General features: G+C 41.6%; 1 protein-coding gene across 14 annotated transcripts in view; it reads right to left on the bottom strand.

Moving 5' to 3' along the window:
- The window catches only part of BCAS3 (BCAS3 microtubule associated cell migration factor), a 361,207-nt gene that overhangs the window by 135,275 nt on the left and 211,604 nt on the right, over positions 1-14,328 (bottom strand). The window contains exon 24 of one of the 14 annotated variants that reach the window (XM_057407130.1): positions 3,458-3,735. The exons of the other annotated variants lie outside the window; for them this stretch is intronic. Coding sequence (XP_057263113.1) covers positions 3,668-3,735 — 68 coding nt within the window. The 3' untranslated portion in view covers positions 3,458-3,667. Of the gene's footprint in view, positions 1-3,457; positions 3,736-14,328 lie in introns of those variants that run through there. 14 annotated transcript variants of the gene reach the window in all.

The raw sequence follows: 14,328 nt of genomic DNA, 5'->3' as shown, positions 1-14,328 counted from the left end.
ATGGGAACAGAGGGAGTTTCAGACAGGTACATAAACGTTCAGAGCGTGCAGCAGTGAAGGGATGTTCAGGACTGTACACGATTCAAAACACAGTGTAACTTGTAAATACAGGGAACATTAATGGGCACAGTTTTGTCTCTTTTAACAGCGCTGATGGATTTCATTACTGTGCAGTAACAAGTTGAAATAGATAGGCGAAGTCTTGTACTCCTGCTTTTTTTTTTGTTATGAATTTTTAAACCCCTTAAAGGTTCCAGAAAACACAATATACAAAGTATATAATAAAAAATTACTTTGCCTTTAGAGCATTAAAAGCAAAAGCTTCTATAAAAGTCAAGGAGGCGGAAGATCCTCAGGGAATATTCTCTTCCCTTGAATCCTTGCAGTTGCAACATGTATGCTCTGAATAAATGAGAGGCTAACAAGCCATCCTTTGCGACCGCATCGGCCAAGATATTTTGAGCTACGAGCAACATTCGCGTGTTTTCTCTCTCAGTGCTCATTTGGAAACACCTTCAGGGGAACTGTTTTTAGAGGGCTGCACTTTCTCAAAAGCAGGTCCCTTCAACGTGCCGGGCCGCACACCCAAACCACTCGCCACTTCTGCAAACCCTGATTTCGGGCTCTTCTTGATAGCCTGGGCTCACATTCCTGAAAACCTGAGGCGAGTGAAAGAAAACCTTCACGTTTCTGTTTCATAAAAGCCTCTACCTCACCAGTCCTGAGCTCACGTTCCAGTCACTACTGATCCTTTGTATTTTGTGACGTGTCGGATCAGTCCGATTCTGCTCCTGCTGAAGCCAAATGGACAACTCCCACTGTTTGCAAGCAGAAGGATATTAAGCCCTAAATTAATAGTTTTCTTTTGGTGCAAAGATCAGGGAACCCATAAGAACAGATGGCCATAGATACAAAATGTAGGAGATTTAATTACCCTCCCCCCCCTCCAAACTCAAACCCTAGAAAATATCTTACAGCCAAATCATTTGAGATACAGAAGTTTCATGAAGGCTGGCAGGCGCTGAGGCCCCACTCAGCACAGGGCTGCACTATTTGCTGCTAAACTTAGGTTAATAGCCGATGACCCTTCCCATTCTTAACCTCAAGCACTGACCTCCTGACCTACCCCCAGTGATGGTGTTTATAAGCATGTTGCCACTGGTGTAAATAAAAAAGGAACACAATGTGCTGAAATTGTTACTGGTGATGACAACTGACACGCATTTTACACTGCCAGTGGGCAAACCCATCAATAAATAACTCCAAATCTGTTGTTAATGTGTTTAGAGCTTCTTGCAACGGTCATGTCATTTTTGCTGGTTTTCCTCTTTTTCTCTATATTTATCTTTGTGGCACAAACAAAAAGCTTCCAGTAAGGAAGCCAGCCACAAATAAGGCAGCCTTCGGATCAAGTTTACCATTAGCATTAGACCTCAGCTGGATTTTCTACCTTCCAAGGTACTCCTTCAGCTACGGTAAAAACCGCATGAATATATGCTGTGCCACAGAGCAAGTGAAAAGGTGGACTCTCTAAAACCTTCCAAGTCAAAAAGCATGATGGATGTACGGGTTTTCAAAGTCCCTGCCTATGGGGTACTGTGAAAACTCTTGCTCTCCACACAGCCCACAAGAAGCCAACCAAAGCAAACGTTATAGCCACTCTACAGAAATGCTTCACATACAAGTAAGACAAAAGGACAGACTCTGTTGCCCATCTCTCTTTTTCTTTTAAGCTATGTTTTGCTTTTTTAATTAAATAATTTCTAAGGTTTTTATATTGTAAATTCAATTTTAATCCAGGTTAAAATTACAAAGCAATCATTACAATGATACGCGACGTGAATTCAAACACACCATAACATCAGTCCCTGTGTTTGGAATGTGCAACTTTTACTGGAGATATTGCAACTGCACATGTTTATTAATTTAAATGCATTATTTCCAATTAAAAATTCACATGTAGAGTGTAAATGTTCACAAGGCTCCTTTCGACAGGAGCCCTGAGAACATCAGGAGACACATTAGCCGCTACAGCTGAACCCCAAGCACAGTGCCTGTACCCACCTAATGCCACCAGAGGACCCCTTGCCTTGCCAACCCCCTGCTGTTTTCTGTCCATGGCTCAAATGAAAACCTACAGAAAAACAAAGGGGAAACCACCAGCCAAAAGTTTCAGGCAGCTCTGAACATTTCTGCATTGAAGCAGTCTGTTCTGTTCATCTAATCTCTAAACCAGTTTGTTAAGGACTGGATGAGTAACTGCTGCAAAGGCCAACTCCTCTAACAGCACAAAACCCCCAAAACATGCCACAGAAAGCTGCGGATCCCTGACGACTGACTGATCAGGAAACACAGAGAAGAGTAATGTCAAAGTGTAAGTACTTCTGAAAGTCCTGTTTTATCAGCTGTATTCTGGGCCTGGTGCCTGGCTGGTTCTCTCCACTAACAGACAGAATATTTCGTAGTAATGGTGAACAGCTAAAATCTGTTGTTGCTGCTGCTACAATTCAATGAGACAAAAGGTACATGAGCATGCTTTTAAATGGAATAAGTTATAAAAATGATTATAGTAGATGCAACAGCCTATAAAATATGATCAAATAGCAGTCATCTATCTTTCTCAGAAACAAAAATTAGATTAGGTGTAATTGTAAAATCTAATTTACATTCTCCTATTTCCAATTTAAATTCCCACTTTTATGAAATATTCCCTGCTTCAAAGTTGTGCATGTGTAAAAGGTGCTTTGACATGTTTCTAATTGATTCGTTTTACACTGTCGAAAGGAGAACAGTGATTTGCAGCAGAATTTTTCTCTGCCTTGCACACATCTCTCATTTGCCCATCTTAATTCAATTAAAGGAAGTAAGGACGGTTTGACCGATGAATGAACCATATTTTAACTGAGGACATTTCTATGTAAACTGGAATACACCAACCACTAATTCTCAGCCAGTTACTTCCGATCTGCAACTTTTATTTTGAAAGGTCATGGCATGGTCACCGAAAAGACAGAGGATATTAAATGCTGGCAAACGTTTGACAGCAGTGCAAAACTACAGGATGATATCAAAAGCAGAAGATTTTAAACTCAAATGCAATTTATATGCAAACATTCTGTCTTTATTCCTAGCTATCAGGGTAGCTGGAAGTTAAAACTTTAAAGCAACTCCCTTCCCCCTAAGACTGCTCCCTAGACGAGCAGTAAAGACAATTTTCCTGTTTCCCAGATCTGTTACACTGGTGATAACTTGTACATCCAGGACACTAAAACCATCACTCCTGTGCATCTTGGTGGGTTATAAGGCAGTATGGATAGAAACACTGAGCCCATCTACCAAAATTTATCTGTACAAAGACAAGGAACAAAGTATGCGGTGTCTTTGACAAGTTTGTGTGTATCTGCATCTGTATGTATTAACCTGTAAATGCAACTTCTGCTATGAACAGGAGTGTAACCCTCACAGCTGAGTTGCAGTCTCTACACTGACTCGGAATACCCTGGAATATCAGTATATATCCAGCAGAAAGGTTAAAAGTGGAACAGAAAGCAAGAACCTTCAGCTTCAATGCTTAAGCACTCTATTATTTTCCAAGAATCTAAAGGAAGTGGTGCTATCCACCTTGTATACTTCAAGAAAGCTGTGAAGATAATGAGGGTATTTGTTTCTACATCAAGTAGAAAAGTTCTCCATCCTCATCCTCTCCCCAGACATGGGCACTTTGCTGCTCCTGCACTGCAAGGCAAGAGGAAAAAAATTCCTTCGAGTTCCAGGATAATAAGGCAGATTTGATTAGTCTCATCCAAATGAGCAGGAGCAGCACAGGGGACGTTCAGTGGTGGGGGGGGGCTGGGTAACATCAACACTTTCTGTAAAGTATTATTAGACAAAGATGACATTTTGAGGAGATGTATTAATGTATTGCAGGATTGTAGCCTTAGCACCTTCTGGACACTGCTCTTAATCTCACTGTGGAACAAGAGAGATGCTACAGTTGACAACAGAGGAAGGAATGTTACGAGAAGGATGTTTTTTTTAAGGAAAAGCTTGCTGACAGCATGCTGAAATGAGGATAAACACATGCCCACTGCTTCAAAACAGCAGCAAAGGCTGAACTTTTATTAAATAAACATGGCAAACAAGCCAGCTAAAGCCCACAGGCAAGATGCTCTGTCATCAGAGAGGTGAGGATGACGAGGTGTGTCCGTGACCAACTACTTGTGAAGTCCCTCCTGAATCAAACAGTAGCAGGGAGTACCTGAGGCATTTAACTCTGGAGAACAAGGTCTGGCAGGACACGTCCACACCAAAGACATGGCCAGATTACAGATGAATGAGGAGAACTAAAAGTGCTTTCTTTTCACTACCAAGGTGACCACTAGAGCAGATCTCAGGCAAGAGATGTTCTGGTTTATTTTTAGTTTGAGAGCAGTGGTCTCAGTTACTTGTACCTTTAACAAACACCTAGGTTCAAAGCAAATGCAACAGATCTTACTTAGGATGGTGTCTATACCTCTTCACAAAACTAGCTGAAAATACAAACCCCCTGTCAGGTTTTAGATCTCACATTTTAGCAACCAGGTACGATTTGAGTCACTTCTGAGAACCTCCCAGCACTGACCACAGTCTCTCATTGGAGCTCCGGTCCAGCCCTGACCTCCACGTCTTCACTGCCTGCACTGTCCTGTTCCCTGGCCAGGGATCACTTTTGGTGTAATGATGGCTGTTCAAAGCTGGATACACCACACCTACAACATCAGGCTACAAAGAGGGTCTTTCTCCTGCCAAACAGCTCCAGGTGGAGTTTTGGCATGATGCCTAACTGCACTATTTCTTCGGAAACAGAAAATGCTAATGGCATGACGTGCCAAGGCTGTTTTCCAGAAGCAGACAACAGTAATGCAGGAGACAGAAGCAGACAGGTTTGTGAATGTTAACATAAAAATGTGCCAAGAGCCAGCCAGAGAAACAATCACTGCTTTAAGCCATAGTGGGACCTTACATGAATCAGAACAGCCAAGCTCTGAACACTCTTGTGTATCAGCAGAGCCCCTGACCAAGCTTACCGTGACATGTTAAAAAGACTCCTCCCCACTGTGTGCGTAGCAAGATTTATTCCTTATGAGTAAGGTAGGCAGAAGGTGCCTATTTGTTTTGGCTAGTGTTATAAATAAAGAACATCTAGCTTGTATGATGGGTAAGAGTTATTCCCATTTGTGAGTTTTTCCTGGAGTGAGGGCAAACTCCACTAAATATTCCTGTCTGCCTCTGTGTGCACAAAGAGCCCGGAGCACATAAATCTGTAGTAATATTGCTCTTAGAAGGACCAAGACACATAAACTGATGCCCATATGCTGTGTGTATGATTTAAAGAACATGACGCTCTTCTGCAGCACACGCTGTGAGCTGTTTTTGGGAGCCGCTGTTGCACCTGCAGTGGCGTGCCTAAACCCCATCAGCAGCATGGTGGAAGGTGACCTGTCCAGTAGCGGAGGGGACTGCCACCACCGAGCTCCTCCAGTGCCGCGGCCATGCCGCTGTGTTAATGACCTCGCAGCAGTAGACAGATCCAGTCCTTCTGCTTTTCTTTCTCACTGAATGATTTCCCTAAAGCCAAAGCTGGGCAAAATGCCACTAATGCTGCCGTAAAACTCCCGCTGTGTTAGGAGGGAGGCAGGCGACTGAGGGTTAGGAGGTAATCAAGCTTACAGATTAAGGCTCACTAAAGCTACAAGATCAGCACAGCTCGGGGTGTTTATTAACTCTTTGAAAACCAAGATGTATGATTTGGGATCACACTAATATAAAGGATGCTTTCTATCAAGACCTGACTGCTGAACTACTTTGCAAGAGTAATTTTAGTTTGTGCAAAGGTACAAGCACAGAAGAAACACTCTTCAAACCTAATTCGATCAATTTTCTAACAAACTGTGTTTCAAACTATGAGATTGCACAAGCAAAAACCTCCTGAGAATTGCAGAGAAGCAAAATTTGCTAATTATTCTTCCATTCAGAAACACTGCTTTTTAAATGAAACCAGGTAACCTGAAAGTCAATGAGTTAAACACACATCTACCCCTTGGTGCATTAAAGCTGTGACCCGGGAATGACTCTTTTTTTAGCAGTGCAGAACGGGTTAATTTCTGAATATAAAATGAGGTTGCCACAATCTGGGTGTTTTTTGTTTTGTTTGTAACACAAAGCAAAATATACTCTACAGATGCTTGATTAAAATGCAACAGCTGTTTATGGCGGTGCATTTTCCGCTAATTTACTAGGGCAGATTTTTCAAGGAGCCTTGTTTTAGTGCATCTTCATTTGCATAAACATCATACACCAAAGCTGTCTGCCCACTTGTGCCTGCCTCGGCTAATATTTTAGGTTGAAATTCAAATTCAACTAAGCCATCCCCTCCCATAAAGGAAAAAGAGTTTTGAGAGCAAGGTGTTACACCTCTGGCCCGTGACCTAACCTGCGCTTTGTATGTATTTAACTTCTCAATCCAAACCATTTCATTTTTTGGCACCGTATGCAACTAGTATTTAATCTCCTCCTCACATCTGTCTGGGTAGGCCTGGTGCCTCTTTTTATACTATTATTTCCCTTCTATTTCCCTTTCTATTACATTCCTTAAGCTTGATGACTAATCCAAATTATTAAGAAATACAAAAGGGTTTATGGAAATTATAATGATGAACAAAACCAAATCACAATTATAACGTTGTTAAGTGAATTAGACAACAATGGCTACAGCTTCCCTATCATACATTGAGGCGAATGAATTTGAACTTTATTGACAGTAGCAGCAGAAAGCCTTAATCACTAAGCACCAGTACAGTCTGATTTTTGTAGGGTAATGACCCATCTATATATTCATAACAAGGGTCTCATTCATCATAATTCATATAAAAAACCCTCCTCTTGCAAAACTAATGGAGGGAATGTGTGAAAAGTGATTGGATGGGTAAAACTATATAGGGCTGGAAAGGCCTTGATTGATTTTATTGTGCTGTGTCTAAGCCTCCCTGCACAGTACATCAGATCAGTATCTAACTGCATTTCAATTGATTTTCACTGATAGGCTTCTTTCTTATGTCTAAGGCTTAAGTACTAAACTAATAAAAGGATAAAAGACTTTGTAATACAGATTTTGAAAATAATGTGCATACATGATTTCTGTGGAAGCAAATGGTATGCTATGTGTTTGTCCTACCAAAGCGACTACAACCAAAGGGAAGAGAAAAAACATAACCAATACGAAGAAGAGTACTAAGGGGGGTGGAGAAAGGGAAGGAAAAAAATCCAAAGAAAATAAGGAAAAATTGTCCCTTGGCTAAAATCAGCTTGATTGTAAGCAGACTTGACTTCAATGGAGTTGTACCTGCTCACATTAGGGGTGAGCTTGACCAATACCTCAGAGTTGATTGAAAGAGATTATAATTCATTTCAGATGTGGGTTAGTTCTTCAACATTTTAAATAATGAATAATATGTATCCTGATGAAATCACCTAAAGCCAAATGAACCGGTTTTTAACTGGTTCTGTATGATCTTATTCTTGGGCCTTTAAAATACGTCAATTTTTAAAGCATCCAACCTACAGCAGTAACATTATGCCAGGTACAAAACTCCCTTTAATGCAACTGTGCATTTATAGCACAGATACCGGCTTGTTTAAGCCCCAGAACGTGGCTGAATCCAACTTCAGATCAAATGGACATGATGAAAGGTGCTTGTTGCAGGCAGAAAGCGGTAACACAGTTTAAATAACTGATTATAAAAGCAACAGTTTTACATAAAGGGGAAACGTATCAAATGAAAACGCCCAAATACAGGGGGAAAACCAAAGATGTGAGAAGTGGGAACATCTTGCGAAGTCGGTTTTCCAATTTTTTTATTCTACATACTCTGCCACCATTTGCTAATCCTCCTGCAAACTGCACTATCTGCTAGTCAGATGGTTTGCAACATCTGTATAACAAATGATAATGTATATGAGTTGTTCTGGTTTTGCTCTCCTTTGCGAGGCTTGGTGTTGATCATCTCCAAAGCACACCCATGATTCTTTAAATTAAACATAAGAATCTTGTCTCACAGTACAGCTAGGTTATCCATGTGTAAGAGCCCAAGCCAAGTAATTACACATCCGCTCAAAGGATTAGACACATAAGATTTCTTTAAATTTTTAATAAAACTGCACAGCTGTTGTAGGGAAAAAACTCTTTTGTTCTAGATTTTTTAAAACCATTAAGCTCAAAGTGATCCAGTTATGCTTCAAGAAAAGGACTTTGAAAATATTTCTGTTAGGCACTTTTTTTTGAGTAGATTTAACATCAGTTTAACCTCATGGCAACAGATTTGAGCCAGGAATAACCTCAAGGAAAGAGATTTGGTCAAGTTTTAAAGAACATTTTTCTCTGCTCTCACCAAAACACCTGCAAATGCATTTTTCTTAACAATATAACCACTTAAAGCGCACATAAGCCAGTGCACATAAAACCATGTTACATTTGGTTTCATCAAGTTAGCCTGTGGGACAAGTAGAGAGAAGATGTCTGGACAGCAACAAGCAAGTGGATTCTGTCCCCAAAGCTTTCCCAGGGCGGATGGTTCAATCAAGCCAGAGGTGCAGGTGAGGTGTGGCTCAGCTGTAGTGAACCTACAGACTGCTGGAAGCTCATCAGACCAGTGCACAACCAACACAGCACCACAAATGAGAAGCATGAGCGTCAGCTGAACCGTGTACCAGAAAGATGAAAGCAGTAGATGCATGTTCTTCAAAAGCTAAATGAGTAGCTGGAATGAAATCGGGACCTGGCACTGGTGATGTAAGCAGAGATAGGGAGAGTGACACCAAATGGGAGACAGCATCCAAACGAGCTCTATCAGAATCAGGATGAACTGGAGAGGACTGACAGACCATCCTGGCTGAATGTGGCTAAGAACAAGCCCTTTACATGGCCTTCAAGCATTGTGCTTTCAGAGCCTTTGAGGAACAAATAAGGAACAAATGATGCCAATAATGAGGATGGACTGTTCAGAGGAAAGCTGAGGTCCTGAGGAGCCAAGAAAAGCAGAAGATGCATTGGCAGAATGTGCAAGGTCAGGAATGCAGAAGCCCGTGTGCCTGTCAGTTGGAAAGGTTGGGGGAAAACCCCTGAGGTCTTTCAGCTGCAGGATGGTGATGGGCTCACTGTCTGGCATGGCTGTGCTCCAGCAGGTATCACAGAACACAGAAATATAACATTGTTCAGCACAGCGGTTAGATGTCATCTCCAGCACACGTACCATGTGTTACCATGTTCAAGCTGAAAACTGGAAAGCAATACAAAGCAGTATGGCAAGGGGAACAGAAGCCCTGGCTCAGGTAAGGGAGCAAAGGCAGCAGGGGATCCTGCTATTTCAGCTGCGAGCCAGGATGAGTGTGTGACCACTCTCCACAAACACTCCAGGGACATAAACACCAGCAAAGGAAAATCTGTTTAAGGTAAAGGACAGTACCAACACAAAACCAGGTGTACCTGAAAAGATTTCAAATCATCAAAGAAACAAGGATGGGGGCAAAGCTCTGGCACGAATACGGAGGGGCGTGGGATGTGCCAGCCTGGGGACTGGGTGATGGCTGTGCTACAGCAAGCGTTATCAGCCGGGTCCGTCCCTAAAGCCTGGTTTTCCAATTCAAATGTTTTACAGGACTTTGGCTTTGCACCTTGGTGTAAATTCATTACCATAAAACCATTGCAATAATATGCAATATCACTAAACAACCAACATGTAGGATTTACAAGATAAACTACGGTATGTGCGTACATTTACAACGAATTTAAATCTCTGAAGATTATAATGAACTGCAGCTGACCTTGATCAGTGATTCAAAGCCCAGAGCAGCTTCTACTCTCTCACACATTACTAACCTTTGCTACAACATTTATCAATTTACCTTCTTGATCTCTCAAGCAGGTCATGTTTTCTAATCAGCCACTAGCTCAAAGACCTACATCCCAATTAAATTACTGAATGAAGACATGCTGGAATGTAGGCTTCTTTTAAAAGAATTAACACAAAATACACTTAAAAGATTGGATTTGCCATGTCTGAACTGATTTTTTTTAAACATTTCTATACAACATGCAAGTTACAGACATATATCCTACTCTGAATTAGAACTGTTAATGTCATCCCTGAAACACAGTGTTTCCTTGGATGTTTTCTGGTTTTGCTAACCCAAGTGTTCTGTGCATAAATACTGACCTGAGCTGTAAATCATCTATGCTGAGCCATGAGCTCTTCAGACACTGGCTTGTCTGAAATCTTAGGGTAAACTACACAGATGTTTATTATTAAGCATAAGAATAGATTCACAGCCTTAAAACTACTCTGATGCTTATTAAAACATCCACATGATCTGAGCCTCATTTTTTTCTCTTTCAGTGCAGCATATATGTGTATATATATATATATATATATATATATATATATATATATATATATATAAATTGCTGTAGAAGAAGAAAGTGCTGAATGCAGGGCTCCCTGCAGCCACTCAGGACAGCGTGCTGACGGCAGCCTTCTTCTCAAAGGAGCAGGCTATGGGCTGAAGTTCTGGCATTGGTGGCAGCAGCCGCCTGCTCTCAGCTGCTGCACGGTCCTGAGACCCCCAACACCTCACCCAGACTATGGGCCACTCCTTGCTTTGGTCTTAAAAGCAGGCTGTGCAAGAACTGCTTTCTGCTGCCTCTGCAGGCCAGGAGCAGTGTGCTGACAGACCCTGCGTGATATGCAGTAGCTCATCTGCACGGTAGCTCTGTTCCTTCCTGGATTTGATGCACATGTTGAGAGTGACTGTACCCAGCATGTGCAAAAGCAGTCACACAGGAGGGGAAAGAATGGTAACGCAAGGACTAAGCCTCACAGCAGCCTAGTCGCATTGCTAAGTAACTAACATGCACACTGCTGCTATTTTTAACAACATTGCTGCAAGCACAGGTAAAGAGAAGGAATCCCCTGACGTTTATTTTTCTGGCTTTTGCCAGTTTCAGAATTAGTGATGAGTAATTACTAATACTGACAAATGCCAAATACCCAACACTTCCCAAAGCACACGCACAATCCAGTCACATCTGCAGTCACTAAGAGGTGAGAGACATTCAGAGCATCAAAGCAGCACCTATTCAAGACAAAATTTAGATTCCAATGGGGCTTCCTCTGAGTTTGAAAAGCAACTTGCTCATACTTAAAGGCCTACCCTATGAGCTTGCTGACGTTTGCTTCTACCAGACTCAAGCCTTCTACAACTCCCTCCCTCGATCAAACATTTCACAGTATATTCAGACTTGATCGATAAGCCATACAAGAAATGCAAAGCCACATTTGCATTTTATGTAACAAGAAGAGTTTGGGTTAATCGAGTTTTCATGAAGGTGGAGGAGATGCCAGCTCTGCAGGTGCACTGTAGTAAGAACAGCTTTGGTACTGCTGATCCAACACGTCCCTACTGTAAGTTTGCATTACAGCTCCAGTGCCAGGCTGGGCAGCACCTAGAATCTACCACCACCACCTTGCCTGACTGCTAGGTTTTTACAACTGGCTTTTAGGATTTGTTGTTTCAAATGTAAAATGCAGAAGAAGAGTAAAATATGCCAAATCCTGATAGCAAGAGATGCTGTGCATTCACTAAAGCTAGCACAGGTAATTGATACCCTTGTTTGATCACAAGGTTATTCTAACTGCAGTACAATAATCCCACTTATGAAGCTCCACATACACAAACCACCCAATCACAGCTATACTGATACCCCAGTACTTACTCGAGCAGCGGGTCTGAACCCCAACAGGGGCAGGGAAAGCTGCCAGCATACCCATGGGCTTACAAAGGTAAGAGATCTCTGGAAAGTGGATGAATCTAACTGAAAAAGGATGAGAACTCCTGAAAGTTAAGGAGCTCAGGTGAGCACTTACCAGCTATTTCAAAAAGAGACGATGTATTCAGAGTAAAACCAACAAACTGGTCAAACATAGTATGATTTGTATGATTTTTTTTATTTCAATTGTCTTCCTAAATGCTAATACATCAGTTACACAATGAGTTAAATTTATATGTATAAAATACTTCTGATGTTTAAAATAAAGGGGGAGTTGAACCCCAGTGCTTTGGGGATTAAATCTACTAAGATTTCTGGCTCCTTGTCCATCCTGCTGCACATCTCTGTAGCACTCTAGATATCTAGAATCATAACTGCAATAAAATAAGCTCTGCATTTATCTGGCTGTTAAATGCAATTCAAAATTTATTGGTAAAAAGGAATCAAACTAGGTTATGGCATAAAATATCTTTCTTGCCTTACAGGAGCAACCCGACCAAGCTCCATTCATCACAAGAAATCGTTGCTGTTCATCTCTGCCCAGGGACTCTGTTTACAAGCGCCGTGCAGCGGCACAGGGATCCACGGGCAGGGGAATGGGCTGCACCAGAGAGCTCTGCCCTGTGACAGACCCAGAACTGAAAGAGCAGCAGTTAGAAACGTCGCTGCCCACGGCACACGACACCCTCCAGATGGCTGTGAGCTGGTTTGGGTTATTATTTTTTAACTAAAGGCATCAGCTATTCAAGTCCCGAATGGATACTCTCGGGTTTACTGTTAGTCAGAGATCTGAGCTAATACAGTCACTCCACAATCACCTTGTACATAGCGATTTTAAAGGATGACAATGACAATTTACAGTGAACATTAATGACAAAAAGAGAAAAATTAAAACTTTCACTGCTATTGCAGCAAGTTCTCCAGGATTGCACATCAAAACACACCAAACACTTTTACTTACTGTACATATCTCCCCTAACTACAAATTCGTAACAGCAAGAGGATTTCCTTGGTGAGATCCTATATGCTTCTTTTTGCCTTTAGCTTATTATGCTGGCTACTGAAGAACTAGTATACTAAAAATGAAATAACTTCCCTATTTTAATGTGGTTATAAGCTTCCTGCTAGGCTGTGACCTAATTGAGACTTTTGATCTTAGCTTTTTCCAAACATATTATTCTTCAGAGTCTGTAAAACATTTTAACTACAGATCCCCTGCAATCATTACCGAAAGCTACAGGGAATAAAATAATAAAGGGGGGGTGGAGGGGTGGGGGTGGGAGGGGTGGGGGGTGGAACACAGTTTATCAAAGTCATTGGATATACAAGGTATTAATTATGCTAAATGAAGAAATATGGGCATTTGGTTACTTTTGTGGGTCAGAACTATTTTAATCTGGCGCTGCCAGGCAGCTGCCTCCCCCTGACCTGTGTGCATCTCTATCAGCTGCCGGATCACATCAAAGCAGCAGCAAGTGAGGAAAGCAGCGACCAGCACAGGGGCCCCGCTGTGGTACCAAGGTCACCGATTTGACTGAAACCACCACATTGTTATCAATTACAATCACTGATAAGGACATGACCTTTTTTTGAGGCACATAAATAGGGGGGATATTCATGCGACTGCTTCCCCCAAAAGCGCGCTTGGCTCGCCCCATGTGCCGATAGGGAGAATAAAACAGCACAGAAAATTCTAATTCTCAAATGGGCAGAGAGTTAAAAATATGATCCAGAGTCCACCGCTGGTAAGATCCACTCAGCTCACCCGACTGCAGTCCCCTTGATTCAGTTAACTGAGGCAAACACGCGACAGAGCACAATTAAAGCACACGGGAAATTGTATTTCTACCCTACAGACGGCTCTTGTGAAGTTTCATCAAAGCAAACCCCAAAATGTCTTTATTATAGCAAGACCTACAGCAGAAGCACATGTAACTGAGAACAAGTAGTGTTATACAGTAGTAAGTCACCTAGTAAAATACAAGTATATTTTCAATAAAGATTAGTTCTGCATTTTATTTCTCAAAATTCTTTGATCAAGTAATTTTGAACTATATAAACCCAGCCAGACCTCCCTAACAGGGCATTCCTTCAGAGATGGTGCTGCTGCACACAAAATGCTACAGTTCATCTAACTATACTTCAGGTGACGTTCCTCTTGTTAGTTTTATATATGTGGCAGTTTTTGCTCACATCGGTTGCAGACGTATTAGTTTAGAGAAAAAGAAAGCTCCAGATACAAAGGATCCTACTGCCCAACCAGAATGAAAAGCATTTTAGCAATAAACTAACCACAGCAGTTCAGCATTTTAAGTTATCATCTGAAAAAATTAGAGAGAGGCAGGATATAACTTAAATCCTCAACGACTGAAAGTGTCAGCTCTAACTCATTCCCACTGCATTCAGAAAGAACATGGGATTGAAATGTTAACACTGTGAATCATCTTGGCTTTTGCACGTCAGAAGTT

The sequence above is a fragment of the Pezoporus wallicus genome, unplaced genomic scaffold, assembly GCF_028554395.1.
Source record: "Pezoporus wallicus isolate ANWC-B61680 ecotype Strahan unplaced genomic scaffold, APGP_CSIRO_Pwel_v1 contig_10389, whole genome shotgun sequence".
In the NCBI taxonomy this organism is placed as follows: domain Eukaryota; kingdom Metazoa; phylum Chordata; class Aves; order Psittaciformes; family Psittacidae; genus Pezoporus; species Pezoporus wallicus.
This window is presented reverse-complemented; position numbering and strand designations above follow the sequence as displayed.